This window comes from Seriola aureovittata, chromosome 10 (genome assembly GCF_021018895.1).
Source record: "Seriola aureovittata isolate HTS-2021-v1 ecotype China chromosome 10, ASM2101889v1, whole genome shotgun sequence".
Lineage (NCBI taxonomy): Eukaryota > Metazoa > Chordata > Actinopteri > Carangiformes > Carangidae > Seriola > Seriola aureovittata.
The window spans coordinates 21,183,621-21,200,783 of NC_079373.1; the positions used below are offsets into that span (position 1 = coordinate 21,183,621).

Below are 17,163 nucleotides of genomic sequence, written 5' to 3' on the forward strand. Positions count from 1 at the left end.
AAGAATCAACCGTAACAAATTATAGCAACTAAGACCTGCTTTTCAAATACCTGATTTTCTGTCTCCATGTGTGGAGCCACATCATCACCTATTTCTTCCTGCTTTTATCTCTAGTGTATGAAGTTTATTTCTGATGCCTAATGCCAGGATGCAGTAATTTATTATCCGTACACATATCTATTATTTATACCTCTTTTTTCTATCTCCTTGAGGCAGGTGGACCATGAAAATAATAATCATGTGAAATGTGATGATATCTTTGCTGTTGGTCATTCCATGTACACAAAATATGGTGAGAAAGGGAACCAGATGTCAGTCTTACACGTTTTCCTTTTTGTGCTAATTTCTGAGCACTCATTTTTCTGGGGGATATCCTAAAACTGTCAGAAAGACTCCCTGAGGTGTCTAGACCTTATTTTAGAAGCTACTGCAACTGGAAACAGTGTTCAGTTCAGTTCAGTTCATTTTTGCTTCAACTCAATCTGCTGCTTAAGAATGATGACAAAGCAGGATGGGATCAGTGTCTGTGGTGTAGTCATTACAATGTCAGTATGATCTACTTGCTTGGTTTGTCATTATTTGTATAACTTAATCCCAAGATTTCTTGCAACAGAAAAACATCACAAAACTCAGACCAGTTCCAACAATGTGGTTTATTTAGAATAAACAAGGCAGCATTACAGCACCAGTCAGAAAGCAACATTCAGACATCACTTTAGTTCTGCACATAGAGAATGGTTACAGCTTTTGTTTTGCACCTTCAGCTTATTATATGACCAGCTTATTCTTCTGTTATTATAGGCAGCAATAAACATGAGCACCATTTGAACTGATAACAGAGACAACTGAAGTTGACTGAAGCGAGTTTGAGAATAACATAGAAGATTCTTCACCAGTTTTAAATATCCACTCTGAGCCCTTTCTATTGGTATGTTTATGCAGAAACATAGGGTTGTGATGGTGTCATGATTTAATAGGCAGACTGAATTATTTTGGTTGTCAGATAAGCTGAATTTGTCACCAGATGACTCACTCACATGCAAACACATGCACACACGAAACTCACGAAACGCTTGCATAACCACACAGCGCTGGTAGATATTTGTTACACGACTCGCCTCATTAAAGGCACCACCTCAGTAACTTTATTTCAGGTAATATTTAAATCAATAATTTCAGTATCACACATTTTTAAAGCTGGGCTTTTAAAGGCTGTTCAATGTTTCCTGCTTCATAGATGGAGCATCCGTTTAAATGTAAATCTCGTTCAACTAGTCCTCTCAAATGAACTATTTTAACTTATTATACTTTTGTTTTGATGTTCCGGTCAGCATCTGCTGACTGAAACCAGACCACAGCTTTTCCAAATCCTTTCCAAAAACTGACACAATCCATACACTCATATGGCATTTATTCTTATAATTAGATATCATTTTAATTCACATTTGGATTTGGTTCAGAGATGCAACAGCTGGTACAGCTGGAATTTCTCTTATTTGTCCATAAAATCTTCCAGGTTTGAGGAAATTTGAGTAGCGTCCTTTAGAGACTGAGTAACAGGGCCATATGGTCTTGATTTTCTCTGCTGACCAGGCTTCAGGCTAGAGAGTTTGTCCGTGTGTGAGAATGAGTGGTACTGAGGGAGGGGGTTGTAAAGAAATGATAAAATGGCAAGGTTTCCTTATTTCCTTTGAGATTTTTGATAAAACGGCTTTGGTGCACACCCTGCTCTCTCTTCCTCTGCTTCACCGTCAACACTCTCTGCTCCTTCCTTTCACAGATATCGGACAGAGAGACAAAAAAAGCACTTATTTCTTTGGCTCTGGCTCTTGGTCTACTGTATGCGCATCAGACTTGTCTCCCAAAGAAGGTTGTGACTGAGGATAGGCCGCAAAAAAACGGGGTTTTGCAAAGAGGAGGTAGCAGCTGTAGGTGTAGTAAAAAAAGGTGAGATCTGATCCTGCTTCAGGTGTGATGAGAGGAGATCGAACAGGACTGGACTGATGTCTGAGGTTGTGTTATGGTCGTAGCTGAGGCTGAGGTCATGGCTGATCTGAGAGCAGATAAAAACATTAGGTTTTCTTAAAGGGAGCTAAAGATAAAAGAGGTATTTTGTTGACATGATAGTTCAAAGCGGCTGAAAACGTACTTCATCCCAGGTGCTTGTGATGATGTTTTTCGTAGCCTACTGCATTGTTAGAACTGGTACCTGTCAGTGAAAACATCATTATGTAAGGCAGATTGTTGTTATGTCAGACTCAGTAATAGTAGTTCATGTTACTTCACTTACCTAAGTAATCCTTGTAGTCCTTAAAGTATTTGTGCCTTAGGCCACGTCCATCTGTAGATAAAATGCCCCAAACTATTATAAAAACAAAACAAAAAGATGACATCTGACCTCTGTATACTTCACATTGTACTTTGAATTCTTGCTTACATGACAATAAAGAGATGCATTATGTTCTTTTCATAAATCATTAGGTTCATATTTCTGTAAACAGCTTCAGCCATGTGGGGTTGGCCTACTGAATTGCTAGGTCACTCCAATCCGTATATTTTTAGATCTATTAAATGGCAGACGTTGGCACTTGGCTGCATTATATTTGCCAAGAGATACCAGCCCAGACTCAAGACAGCTGCTGGCACAGCCCAGCATCCTGTCCCTGTCCTTTGGTCCTTTATAAGAGCACAAACTTTGATGAATGGTTCCACTAGATCAGATAGACAGGGGATTAGTTGCAAATATGAAAATAAGATAGGAGATGGTGTCTGTTGAAGAACTGGATTCAATGCCATATCACATGGTGAATTACTCAGCTGTTTGAGTTACCAGAAGTGCTCTGGCCTTACCGGAGTTCCCACGTTGCTTGATGCACTGTCCCCGGTTAGGGATGCCAGCGGAAGGGTTTCCTGGGTTGATGATGTGGCACTCGTAGCCTGTGGGGCAGTGGAGAGGCTCGTCTCCATCCTCTGTGGTACTGCAGGCCTCAGCTGGCGGGCAGAGAATATACTGTGCATTAGAGGAAATCACAAACATGAAACAACAGTTTATTAGTCGATTAGTTCGTTTTTTTTCATTGTTGTTTCCTTGCCTACAAACTTCAGAAAAGCTGCATGAACATTTTATCTATTCACTGAAGAAAAGCAGTATAGGAAAACACGAGAATGCTTAACCTTAGCGCCTTATAGTTGCATTTTGACATTTTTTCTTTCACTGTATGAGTTTTAAAAAAACAAAAAATAACCCAGAAATACACATCACCAATACACACATAAGAGGAGGGTGGAATCAAACATGAAAACTGTTTTGCTCATATTCACTAAGTAAAGGGTTGCGTTTGATGGATTGGTGAAAGGTTATTATGTGAAGGCGAAGATGCAGTTGCATTGTGAGTGCTGAGAATCGGTTAGATGAGAGTCATGCAATGTGACTGTTTGGAGTTACAGGGGTTTTTTCTGGCCTCAGTGACTGGCCAGGTGTCTGCACTGCACTCACCTTGCAGAACCTCCTCAGGGCCGTCTAGCAGCCAGCCATTACCCCCCAACCACCGAGGCTTGGGCTGCACCAGCCAGTCCAGCACTGGACACACACACACACACACACACACACACACACACACAAGCCAAAATATTATCCATATTGTTTTGAGGAAAAGAGCCTCAGTGATGATCTGTTTTTTGAGCTAAAATACCAAATATGAAAAGTTCTGAGAATGCTGTAGCAGAATGGTTCTACAAAAAGTCAAACCAATCTTGAAGCAATTTAACCTTTTAAAACCTTTGTCCTTGGTAGTCTTACTTTAGGTGTGTTTTGGTCTGTACTGGACTGGACAAATTATACAAGTCTGCTGATTATATCTGTGCAAAGCATTTTAAATTCCCCATATCGCTGCAACAGCTGTTGGTGCAGAATTGCTTCAGACTTCCTTGTACTCACCCTGGCTTTGTAGTTGTAAAATGTAAAGTGTTTACCTTTCAAAAAAGACCAAGGTCGTAACTGACTGACCTTTACACATCAGTTTGTGTCTTGTGCACAAAAATGCGGGTGTTTGATGAACACTGCTCTGTGTGTAACCATGTGTAACTGTCTGCTGACCTGGTGGCGGCTGAACAGACTCCAGGCAGGCGTAGATGCAGCCGTTGTAGCAGCAGCGTTTATGACGCTCACACTCTGAGTCTGAGCGGCAGCCCGGCACCTCGCAGGCTCGCTCTGGCAGCATCTGGGGTGGGGGCGGACACCGGTCATTCTTCTGGTGCTGCGTGGACTGGGGGTGGTTGGGGTACTCATAGTCCTGAGAGAGAGAGAGAGAGAGAGAGAGAGAGGGAGAGAGAGAAAAAGAGACATATAGTAGGAATGAGTGGAGGTGGTTTTACCCTGACCCTACACCGATCAGCCATAACAGTAGAACAGGTGACTGGTTTTAATTTTGCGACTGATCTGTGTACTTTTTGACTAAATCAAGCCATGTAGCTTGAAAATAATTGAAACTACAAATTAAGTTTACAAATGCTACAGAATGAACCTTTAAAATAGGCCACGGATATACACCAATCAGCCACAACAATAAAAGCTGTTATCTGTTTTAATGTCATGCCTGATCAGTGCAGATTAATATTAGCAGAGGTTCTGGTCTATCAAAAGCTGCTACATGCTCAAGTGTGACTAAAATCTAGTTTCTAGGAATATTTAGGTGCATATACATTATGCAAATTAGACAGAGAAATTATATGAACACAAGAAACTGCCCAGATCAGAAAACACTAATATATCTGAGTTTGGGGGGCAATTAGATTTATGAAATATAAATATTTACTTGCGAAGGTCACTTGATGAGAAATGAAACATGTCTTTTGCCTCCAAACAAAAAGACAATTCACTGTAATGTTCACACAGTGTTTGAGATTGCACTTTTTAACCATCAGAGGGCAGCAATGGGCCTAGGCGGTCGGTTCTCAGCACAGCAGAACTGTAGCAGAGACACTACATGTTTGGCTTCAGTATGCATGCCTGCCTGCTAACGTCTTGACCTGGATTGGGAAGGTGATTCACTGTGGGAACACACACTTCCCTAGTGAGTCTGAGAGGGGGGAAAGTAGGCCACAGGACCGTGAGCCAAGCAAAGACACACTTCACACTCTTCACACATGTCAGTGGGTTTGGCAGCATCGATGCACGTACATGCGCACGCACACACACACACACACACACACACACACACACACACACACACACACACACACTTTTGTTGCTGAAAAGATTTGCTCTTGCATGCCTATGGGACCTGTATCACAGCCATGGCCTCTGTGGTGTAGTAGTTATTTTTTTTTACCATGCTGCAGCTCTTTATTGATTCCGACTCATTGCTTTTTGGACATTCCCAGGAAAGAATTTGTGGGTTTATACTGTTCCACACAGCTGGCATCAACTATCACAAGTTTTGTGGCACAGTATAAGCGTCCATTCATTGTTGTCGTTGTGGGTTAGGTACACGTGGGAAATATTACAGCAAGAGGCACAGCTGCCCTCGACAAAACAATGTATTTGCTCTACAGTGTGATCAAGTTTCCAATTCGTTCCACTTACTACTATGAAATGAGCGATAATTTACTGTTTACTGTCTGCTCTAACATCAGCAGAGGAACATAACAAGAGGATATTTTAATTATAGACCACTGAAGGGGTGGTACATGGTTAACTGTGAACTCTTTGAGCTTCTACTGCAGAGGATGTTATCTAATCAGGTATGCCTCGAGGTTCATTCCTCACCTGGTCCCAACATTTACTTTAGTGTAGTTCAATGTGTTTTCCCACCAGTCAAGGACAAAGGTTTCCTGTTATTTTCAGTCCTGGTTTAATGATCCAACAAATACCTGAATAGCCTGAGAACACACGCAGAGTTACAGACAAACAAGCACAACTGCAAAGTTTCTGTTTTTCTGATTTCATGTCTTTTGTTGTTTCAGTCGTGTGGGTGAGTTTCCCTGATTCTCCAGTTTCAGATATTCATTTGGCATGTCAGGGTGCTCGTGAGAGGGAGAGAGAGAGAGGGAGAAATGGGTGTTTTTTTGTACACTAGATTAGTAATTAGATAATCAGCTTGTGGGTTGCACACGATCATTAAAACTGTGCTGTTTATTTGGCAGGCTTACTGAACGTTCTTACAAACCAGCCGGAAAAATGAAAGCAAATGTTTGGCGCTGATGGTGGTATCACACACACTGTATGTGTGTTCACTTTAAACACACATTAATTCGTTCTGGCAGCTGCGAGCTTAGTGGGTGGATGGTTATTTGGGGGGGGGGGGGGGGGGTGGATTCACACCATAGATGAGAGGAGGGAACAATGTGTGGCTCTTACAGTCAGTCTCTTACAGAGGAGAGTTTGCTGTCACTATTTGTGTTAGGAGTGATTATTGTTACCATTGTACATCCATCGTAGGGTTGGTTAAGTTCCAATACTTTTTGTATTTTCTTTTTTCGATTTAAAGCTGCTATTGTCATTATTTATATATGAACAATAGATTAAACGACTATGTGTGATGTAAAAGGTTTCATTTATAGTGACAATCCCATAAAAGATTATAACCCAACTCTACAGTTCCTTTCAGCTCTATGGAGCTTTTAAGCATCTTTCAGGTCATTGTTCTGGGTTTAAGACCTCCCACTACTGTTTTGATTTAGTGTTAGGACTCTCATGTGTTTTGTTTGGAGATGCAGCAGGAAACTGTTATCAGTGAAAAGCTCACTATACGCTACCTGCTCAGCACCAAACATCAGACAGACAAAATCGGCAGCTAGCTAGCGAACATACTAGAGCATTTAGCAGCTATAGAGTCAGATATTTTTCTCAGGAGTTTGTAGAGACCAAAACAGGGGCTGAATATTGAACTGACAATCAGAAACATGACTCCAGATGAATGCTAACTTTACAATGACAGTGCTTTATTTGCAGCGTGACAATGAACACGGACATGCCTGTGGTCTCACATACTCTGGACTGGATTTGCTATGAATTTCCTCTCTGTTGTTGGAGATGATATAACTTGGAAAATCTCACTGCTGCCAAGTAAAAGGAATGTCTGGAACATCAGAGGCTCCAAATGAAAAAGTGAAGCAGTGGCTAGTGTGTGTGTACTGAGCAGTAATCTGCCCCAGTGTAATACCAGCAAAGTCTGTTGTATCTCTTTTATAAGGTGATAAAATCTCTACCTTGTGTTTATAGCTTGTTGCTTTGTACTTCATCGATTTATCATTGCACTCCCATAATGTTATCCAGGTATCATATGAGCCACCTAACTATATTACGTATAGTTACCTCTGCTTGTACGTCCTCCCACACACTGTAGACTACACTTCTTTCATACCTGTCATTCTTGGCTCACAAGTGAGAACGGTGGGGTAACAGTGGTTCACAGTGTCTCCTGGTACTATGAGATCTTATGAATGGCCACTACAAAGTCTGCTGTGATTGGATAATGACATAATGACTCCTGCCGCCTCCCCTTGTCTTATATCCGATCTGTTCCCAAAGTCTCCTGCAAACGTCTCCTGCAAACTACGTCAACTACCCTTCCTGTTTATGTGTGTATGCGTGTGTAAATTGTGTGTGTGTGTGTGTGTGTGTGTGATGGTGTGTTTGCGTGTGTAAAGTGTGAGCTTGCTTGTCCACATGAATGCCATACATCGCTGAGGCCATTCATGCTTCGGTGTGTGTTCACTGTATAGATCCTTAAGCCAACAGAACAGATGCTGCTTCCAACGTATGTTTATTTTACATGTCTGTTAACTCTCAAGGCTCCTCTTGTGTTGTGTCATGTGTTCGTACAGCAGAAGGCCCGCCACCATCATGCTCTACATCCTGAGCTCTATCACACAATGCTGCACACATCTCTCTGATGTTCCACATTGTTTATTTACACTTCTGTCTGCCGCTCTGCTCTCCCATAGAGACACTGCCAGCGGGCCGGTGTGTGTTGCTCATGTCTATCTGTGGGCATGTGTTCCCCCTCTCTGTCTGTCTCTGTCTGCTACATTGTCATTATCTCTCTTCCTCTCTGTTTTTTCTTTCTCCTTGGTTTCTTTTTCCCTATCCCTTTCTTCCTCTGTCTTTGGTGTGAATGACATGTTGATGAAGGTGGCTGCATAATGATTGATCTTGACTGCTCTTTTCCTCTGTCTGTCTCTCCTTGTCTCTCTCTGTAGTTCTCTTGCTCTGTGGTATACGGGGAGTTTGTGGGGAGAAACCACTGGAGACCTTGTCTGGCTCCATAACTGCACTGCGATCAGGGCATTCAGGGTTCCATGCAGAGATCTCAAAAAAGATAATGAAATTTTCTCCTTCCTTTGTGCAAGGATACATGCAGACAGAGACGCACACAAACCCACCCAATCGCAGGCATATGCCCTATATGGGCGTACTGCAGGGTCAAGGTTGTACACACAAATGTGTAAACAAGGCAAAACTGTGTTCTTTCATGAGTGTCAATTCAAATCTCCTAAATGAAGTAGCCCACAGGACACATCTGGTTAGCTTTTGAGTTGTCAGCGCTCATTTCCTGCCTCTAAACCAGCAGTCAGGTTGACAGAAAGATAGATAGATGTGCAGATAGATAGAGACACAGCAGGCTAAGATGTGAGGCAAACAGACAGCCTGCAAATCAGTCAGAGATGAGAGTCTTAGTGAGTGATGTCAGACAGACAAGTAGATGCACAACTGGGAAAAGCAATCCTTGAACTGTAGGCATACTGGCAAAGCGTTCTTGTCTAACCTTGAAATGCAGTCAAATAGAGTGAGCCCATATGAGGAGTGGCAGAGCAGCTAATTAGTTTGGGGAAACGGTTAGACATAGTGTCTGCTACCTGTCAGTCATAGCCAGAGGTGACAGTGATGGCTGTGATAGAGGTTCCCCTAATCTCTGCTGTATTACACCTCTACTCTCTGCATGTAGTGCTGCAGCAACAGAAACCAATTTTTGATTGTCCATTAAAATAAAAATTGTGGAACAATTTCGAGACAGAGCTGCACGGTAGTGCAGTGGTTAGCGCTGTCGCCTCACAGCAAGAAGGTTCCGGGTGCGAATCCCAGCTCGGCCGTGGGATCTTTCTGTGTTGAGTTTGCATGTTCTCCCCGTGCCAGTGTGGGTTCTCTCCGGGTACTCTGGCTTCCTCCCACAGTCCAAAGACATGCAAAATGGGGACTAGGCTAATTGGATACTCTAAATTGACCATAGGTGTGGCTGTGAGTGTGAATGGTTGTCTGTCTCTATGTGTTTGTTTGCTCTGCGATGGACTGCCTCTCGCCCGAAAAGATGCTGGGCTCCAGCCCCCCCGCGACCCTACTAGAGGATAAGCGGTAGAAAATGAATGAATGAATGAATTTCAAGACAGTTTTATATATATTCCAGTGCAGCTGTGTCTGTGGTCTCTCATTGACTCATGATATAACTTAGAAAATCTCTCTGCTGCCAAATAAAAGGAATGTCTTGGACATCAGAGGCTCTGTATGAAAAAAGCGAAGCAGAGGTTGATGCGAAAATGAGATTGTCTTTTTGGTGTGTGTGTGTACCTATGGCACTTCACGGTAATCTGCTCTAGTGTAAATCCAGTAATGTGCTGCTGACCAGCAGGCTCACATCATCTGATTGGGATTAGTCCTGTTTAGAGCCGCTCACACCAGTTCACAAAACTGACTGGTCGCAGGTTTCTCTGTCTACCTATCAGTGTGTAAGACTGTGAGATAGTATTTAGGATGTGATGATATTTTACTGTCTTTCTTTCTAAATGTAATGACACTGAACTGTGAACTGAGCCTTGTTACCATGTTTCACAGAAAACCTCAGGTTGATTGTTTATTACAGTGAATTTTCAACGTATTTTGCATTTTTGAGCCAAGACACATCTAATATACAGAATGTTGAAGTTTGTGTGAAATGCATATTTAAAGTCAGAAGGTGTTACCTTCTGACTTTAAATATGCATTTCACACATGCAAATAGCCAGTTTGTTGATTGTCTTCTATGCCAGAATTTGAATGACTAAACTGAGACAAATATGCAAAGCTCTCCTTTAATTAATATGCAACACCATGCACCTCCCAGTGAGAATAATATGTAAAAGATGGCACTAAATCTATATTATGGACATTGAGGCTGTCAACACAAGCTTAATTGATTTGAATCCTCACCTTTACTTAGGTAAGTTAAGAGTGTGTCTTGTCTTGATGATTTTGAGTTATTGCAATCCCTCCATCCATTAGCTACATGGGCCGGAGCCAATCCCAGCTGACATTGGGCGAGAGACAGGGTACAGGTCTCCAGTCTCTCACAGGGCTAACACATAGAGTCAGACAACTATTCATGCTCACATTCACACCTATGGGCAAGTGCGAACCACTTCACCACCAAGCCACCTTTGGTAGGTGATAGTCATATTAATAGTATCTGTCTCTAGTTAATCTGTCATATTCACTTTATAATGAGCAATTGATATGTTCTGTCATTTAAGGTCTTGTTACACTGGAAAGCGGTACAGCGAAATTATTACTTTAAGGTGAGCACTGCAAAGATAGCTTGCTTCAAGGACACAAGTTCATGTTTAAGACTACCAAAACTGAAGTCGATCCAAAACTTAACACGGATTTACTTCAACTTCACAATGAAATTCACAAATTTTGGTGATTACGTTACAATTAACCGCAATTTCCCCAAAATTTCACAGTATTAAATGCTGGTGTGACCAGCACAGCCAATGCTTGCTAAGACTGTTTTGCATTTGTCATGCATTCCCAGCATTTGTCAACTCTTAGCCATAATAAACTAAACTACATTCCTTGTGTTCAGCAGAAATGCAGGCTGTGTAACTCAGTTACATTTACCACATAATGATTCTCAACCACTGCAATCAAAATGTCCTTTTTAATCCCCTTAAATTCAATCACTGACATGAATCCTTTGTTCCCCTCTTATTTGAAAGCATTTGGGATTCTAACATACAGTTAACTTATCTTATCTTTACAAAGTATAATTTCCTTAAAAGCTACACATTTCCTTCAGCATTAAAGCAGAGCACGGATCTGTTTGGTTTCGTGTAGCAGCCCTGGGCCAAGTCAAACAGCCAGCCAGACCAAGAACAGGAAGAATACAGGTTTTTGCAGGGTCCCTGTCTTAATACCAGGTGCTGTCAGAACAGACCACTTCATATCAGATAAATGAAACTGTAAAGATTTGTGGTGGTAGCCGCACTTCAGACACTACTGATGCACACTGACATGCCCTGACAGGTGTCTGAACCAGGGTGTGTTATGGCTGTAGATCAACCGGTCTTTGTGTGTGTGTATGTGTGTGTGTGTATGTGTGTGTGTGTATGTGTGTGTGTGTGTGTGTGTGTGTGTGTGTTGTGTGTGTGTGTGTGTGTGTGTGTGTGTGTGTGTAAAAATATGTGAGAGAGAGTCTAAGACCCATTTTCCCGTCTACCCATCAAATATGTTTCTCTTGATAGTAATCTTCCCTCTGATGCCTAATCTTACTTCTCCACCCTTATTACATGTTATGTGTTATTTGACAGGCAGTTTCTCTGTCAAACACAAAGAGGAAATTTGAGAAGTGCTACTGGTGACCTTTGAATCTTGTGGCAGGGGGAGGTCTAGATGGTGGACATGGCTCTGATCCCCGAGCCACCTAGTGAGTGAGACCGTCTCAGGTCAAAGAACTCCCTTTCTGGTAAGAACTTAACACACATTCCTCCAAAAACAGTATATGAAGGCTAAGAAACCTCATTTTATGTTAAGGTGTAGGTGTCATAATGCATATAATATTGACTGCTTACATTTTCATAATACATTTCCAATATACATTTACTGTGATTACACATCTTTATTTTTAAAAATAATACAGTCTACTGATCAATAAGACTGGATTATCAACTGAGCAAAGTAGACAACTGCCCTGTGATCTCAGATCCCAAAAAAGCCTTAAGTCCATTGCATGTTAATTTGTTTTGAATCTGATAAAATGAAATTTGTTGAGGAATTGCCACCCTAGTTTATATTGTGTTCACATGATGTGTATTCCTAAAAAAGTTTGCGTTTACGGCAAAATAACACAAATGAAGTGTTAAACAAGTTATAATAATAATAATGATAACTTAAAGGTCCAAATCTATTCTGTGTTTCTTAAAGAGCATTTATGCTTTTCTAAAACTAAACCAAAATAGATTTGGCATGATGTGTCTAAAAGATTTGAATAATTTGAATTCAATGTGTCTGAAAATCTGCTGAAATCTTCTATATTCAAAGAACAAACCAGACCATGAATGCAGCACAGCATGCTGGTGGCCTTGGTTTTGTTACAAATTCTTACAGATTTTCTTTTCTAGACACACTATTCCATAGTTCAGTGCCTACATGAAACGCTCAGCGACTATAATTTGTCTTTCTGCACATCCCTGGTGTTATGAATGAGACTGAGGGTGTGTGTGTATATGTCTGTGAGGGGGAGGTGGTTAAAAAATGAAAGATGGAAAGATGCAGAGATGAAAAGGTTCAGAGGGAAAAAGACAAACTCCATCTGCACAGCCGTCTCAGCATGTTCCAATTACAGCAGCTTTGAAGCAGCGTCCAGCAAGACGGTACTTTTGGCCCATCCTGAGAGCAGGAGGAGACGAGAGAAAGACATTTGAAAGAGGGAAAACAGAGGGGTGGTATCCTGAGAGAGACACATGGGTGAGGGGGAAGAGAAAGCAGGCCAGAGAGCGGGTGAAAGGCTAACTACTGCATGTGAGAGAAAGGAAGAGAGATAAGAGTGGTGAGATTGAGAGAGAGATGGGCCAATGAGGGCATAAACCAGTACGAAAGTGAGAACATTGAAGAACGAGAAGTTTCACAGAGGAGGAGAGAGAGCAAGAGAGGGGAAAAGAAAGAGAGGGCAGCACGCTACAGTGAGCCCTTGTTAGAGATGATCAATCAGCTACACTGAGCTGAGTTAACAAGCAGGGGCCCGGTCTGCAAGTTCAGTTCCTGCCCTAATAATCCACCATGAACACACACACACACACACACACACACAAAGACAAAGGTTGTACATCCAGTGTGCTCTTCAATTACTCATATGGAAATCTGAAAATCAGCAACTTATTCCAACCTGTTGCACACTCCACTTTCGGCTGCTTGTCAAAACTAAAAAACTTCCCCTGTCCATGAAGATTTTTCATGCTTCAAAATCAAAGCATGTCTGCTCAGACTGTGTCTTTATCAGTGGTGAAATTTTTAGCTTAGCCCACAGGCACAAAATACAGATTAAAGAAACAAGATTTTGATTAGTGAGCTTTAGATCAGTTGTTAGGTGGATTTAGTTACCTTAGGACAGGGCCATGCTAAATCTATTTCCAGTCTTTATGCTAAGCTAACTAGCTGTTGGCTAAAGCCTTTTTATTTACAAGACATATTTAACAGTGGTATCTATCTTCTCATCTAACTTTGAGCAAGAATTAATTGTATTTCCCAAAATGCTGAACTATTCTTATTTGTACAGTACTTGAGTGAATGCACTTTGTTAATTTGCACCACTCTTCTTTTCATCACTGGGTTACTGCACTTCATGTCTGAGGTCAACTTGACCACCTCTCACCTCAGCCACAAAACTGCTCTCGCAGTGTGAAACCGGTTCTCTGTAACAGAGCCGGTATTGTACTGTAACACTGTGATCTCTCACCTACTTCCACTTTGGAGGCTTTTTTGCAAACAGCCATAATCAAGAGATAGAGAGGAAAGCCACACACTCACATGTGCACATATACAAAAGTCAAAGGTGAGGTTAGCAGCCCCACCTTATGGTTGAGTCCTCTTTTCCTGATCCGTCTGGCATCACTTCCTGTGGACAGGACCAACAGGGATAGCACCAGAAGCAGCAGCACAGAGCCCGGCATGGTCTGTGTCCTGCACCCCAACTCCAAACTCTCTCTTCTTCTCCCCCCTTCTCCTCCCTTCCTGTCTTGGAAGTATTCCTTCTTCTTCTGCTTATCCCAAAGTTTGTCCTTTAGTTGGTTCCAAGTCCTCTGTTGCGGTGCCTTTCCAGCTGAAGCAATAACTCTCCGGTGCTCATGTGCAGCCAGAGATTACACAAGCCCCTCTCCCTTCAACAGGACCTGCCTTTATATCCGCCTGAGGAAAAGTGCAGGGTAGAATGACAAAGTAGAGGGAAGGAAGGGGAAAGTACAGAGGGGATGAATAGAGGCAGTGTGGGGAAGAAGCAAAAAGAGGAGAACAGTTAGGGGAGCAAAAAGGAGGGGAAGGGAGAAACAGCAGCTGTCCGTGCATCAGTTGTTGAGAGCTGAAACTGTCTGCTGGCACAGCGCACGCACATGTTTCTGGGAGAGAGGAGGGGAGGTGAAAGGAGGGAGGGGAGAGCATTAGAGAGGGCAGTGCGTGTGAGACCTCCCCCTTGCCCCCTTGTTGCATCTCGCAGCACATCTGGTGATCTTTATGTGAATTTGACAGAGTTGTGTCAATGTGTGGTTAGGACATATTTTATATTCTGTGCCTTTGCTTCAAATGTTTTGCTTACGTGTGGTATTGTAGGAGGGAAAATCAATGGCTTTGCTAAGTGTGTGGTTTGAAAAATACTTGTGCACTGCTAGTTTAGGGTTCAAGCATGTATGTGGTGTAACTATTAACTGTCCAACATCCGTGTTTACATTCCTGATTTTTCTTAGGGACGGGATATGCATGATTATTGCTTGAACCCACCTGAATGAAGATAAATGTCCATGTGTGTCTGTTTAAAATGTTTGGAGAGGATGCAGTGCGATTTCAGTTGCATTGACCCATAAAGAATGAAAGCATGTGGTGTGTTTCAGGGAAAGGGGCCTCTCTGTCTCTCTCTCTCTCTCTCTCTCTCTCTCTTTCTCTCTCTCTCCATCTTCCCTTCCTTCTTCATGTATCTCTCAAGTTGCTCCCTCTCAAACTAGGACACCCCCCCCATCTCACCCCCTATTTGCCACTAAACCTTTCTCTCCTTCCCGTCCCCTCCTCTCTCTCCATTCTCAGTGTCTTGCGCTGAAAGGGAGAAAGAATGCTAAGCCTGCACCAATCTCAGTCATTATTAGTTTTACAGGAGCAGGGCTTATGTCACTGGGAGGCCCAGGCTTCACTTACACAAAAGACAAAGTAAAGAGAAAAAGTGAGAGAAAAATAGGAGAGCAAATAGGGGGGACATATAGAGATATTGGAAGCTGGCAGTGGAAAAGACTGGATGAATGACTGTGTGAGAAAGACACAGTGATTAACCTGATGCTACGGTCATTATTATGATGCAGAAGTGCAATATATATTTTGGAAATTACCACTCAAGCTTCTGCACGTGATGCAGTTTACAATGATAACAGTGGCAACTTTACCACATGAAATTCTTTTTACAAAGATATAGACAAACGCCTAGACAAACTAGGCGGTGGCCATCTACAACTAGTGTGCAGATATTATCAGCTGCAGCTAGCTAGCAAGTTAAACTAACGTTGCTTTATTTGTTGGTTTATGTCAGCTCCAGCTGCTTTTTCAATGTTTCAGGCTGACGCACTTTGAAGTGAGGATGAGGACTAATCAATGTGACTGGTGAATGTAAGGGTATCTAGTACAAAGAGTTGTCTTTGGGTCCCTGAGTGTAAAGATCCCCAAATATAATGTTATCTAACATCTAATATAAAAGCATATCCAGTACCAGCTGTCACATAGTGGGAAAAACTGTGTTGTCATAACAGCTTTTTTTCAACATAACTTGTAACCTTACAAATAAAGTAAATTAAATTCTTCTTGATTTTGTAAGTAATTTGGGTATGTAGAAACCATTTCTTGAGCCAAAAATATTTTCTACAGGGGCAAAATAGATTGTAGACAGACCTGGTGTAGTCACGTAGAATAGAATTCTCAAGAATTAAATCAGTATTCTGCACTATGTATGTTGTATTGTCTTGTCATAATTTTCTAAAACTGTACCACGCCCTGAACCATATTCAGTTCTTAATGGGGGGAAATCAGCAGCTGCACAGTTTCCAGCAGCAGACAGTGTGTAATATGTTCAGACATGTTCGCACATCCTGCCTCATTTCTAAATCTGGAGTGTACAGCATACATGAATATTAAATAACGTAAACAACTGTATTCATGAAGAGAATAAGGGGTGAAAGATTCACACATCCCGTCCCACTGAGAGCCTGAACACACACATACTGTACTGTAACTCCACACACACACAAAAGGATACACATTCAGTATTTACTCCCAATAGCTAAACAGGACGTGGCATTCAGTTTGGACGCAGCATCCACTTGTACAGTTATGAATGAGAGTGTGAAACCATAAATCCTGTTCAGAGACAGACTCTCCACTCAAAAGGCAGAAATTCCTTTCATCTGTGAGGCGTTGTCTGCAGGCATAGATGCACTGTTGCTGTTTCTGCAGGGTGGAGTGTCTGCGAGTCTCAGGGGGTTTCATATCACATGTTTATACTCTCTGATGGTCAAGATTAATTCCAGTCTGATTCATGGTGTAATAGTTGGTAGCCGTCCAGAGAAGGATCTGGCTCAGTGGTCAGGGCAGCCCTTCGTCCGTATGTGACGATTATACGAGCGCAGTGAATACGATTTTTATACAGGCCAAATGGGAATACCTAGCACATGTTTCATAATGAGATTCAGCCTGTGCATCTGGATGGGATATGTGAGTTTAGAGGACAACCAGAGGTTTATACACATTTGTTTGTGTTGATAGTCTGTGGTTTGTGTGTCTGTGTACCCAAAGAATTTACAAGGTGTCATATGTATATTATATGAAATTGTTGTATCTATACACCTGTGACTTATAACAGTTGCTTCTGTAATTCACCACATGTCTGGCTGAGATGGGAAATTTGTGGTTGAACGGACCTTATAAACAATCTTTACTTGTCAGAAATGTGAACTCTTACTGTTGAATAAATTATAGAGACTGGCACAGAAAAATAAACTGCACTGATATACTGTTTAGCGTGTTCATCATCTTAGTTCAGCAAGATAGCATGTTCTAGCCAGCCACTAAAGTAGCTATGTAATACCCCTTAAAAACACTTACAATTATACATACATTTAAACAAACTTTCAAAAGAGATACAAAGGTGAGATTTATACTTTAACATA

At 41.8% G+C, this 17,163-nt stretch overlaps 1 protein-coding gene across 2 annotated transcripts; it reads right to left on the reverse strand.

Moving 5' to 3' along the window:
• Positions 1-634: 634 nt before the first annotated feature.
• wfdc1 (WAP four-disulfide core domain 1) lies at positions 635-14,373 on the reverse strand. Of its 2 annotated transcripts, none has more exons than XM_056388335.1 (7): positions 13,822-14,373; positions 4,097-4,292; positions 3,497-3,580; positions 2,851-2,991; positions 2,291-2,362; positions 2,150-2,209; positions 635-2,053 (listed from the first exon to the last, which is right to left on the reverse strand). In XM_056388335.1, exons 1-6 carry the CDS (start codon positions 13,918-13,920, stop codon positions 2,151-2,153), a joined length of 651 nt encoding a protein of 216 aa, XP_056244310.1. In that variant the 5' UTR covers positions 13,921-14,373; the 3' UTR covers positions 635-2,053; position 2,150. The 2 variants fall into 2 exon arrangements, with proteins under 2 accessions (XP_056244310.1, XP_056244311.1); XM_056388336.1 differs by having other exon boundaries at positions 2,291-2,341; positions 13,822-14,371.
• Positions 14,374-17,163: the final 2,790 nt, after the last annotated feature.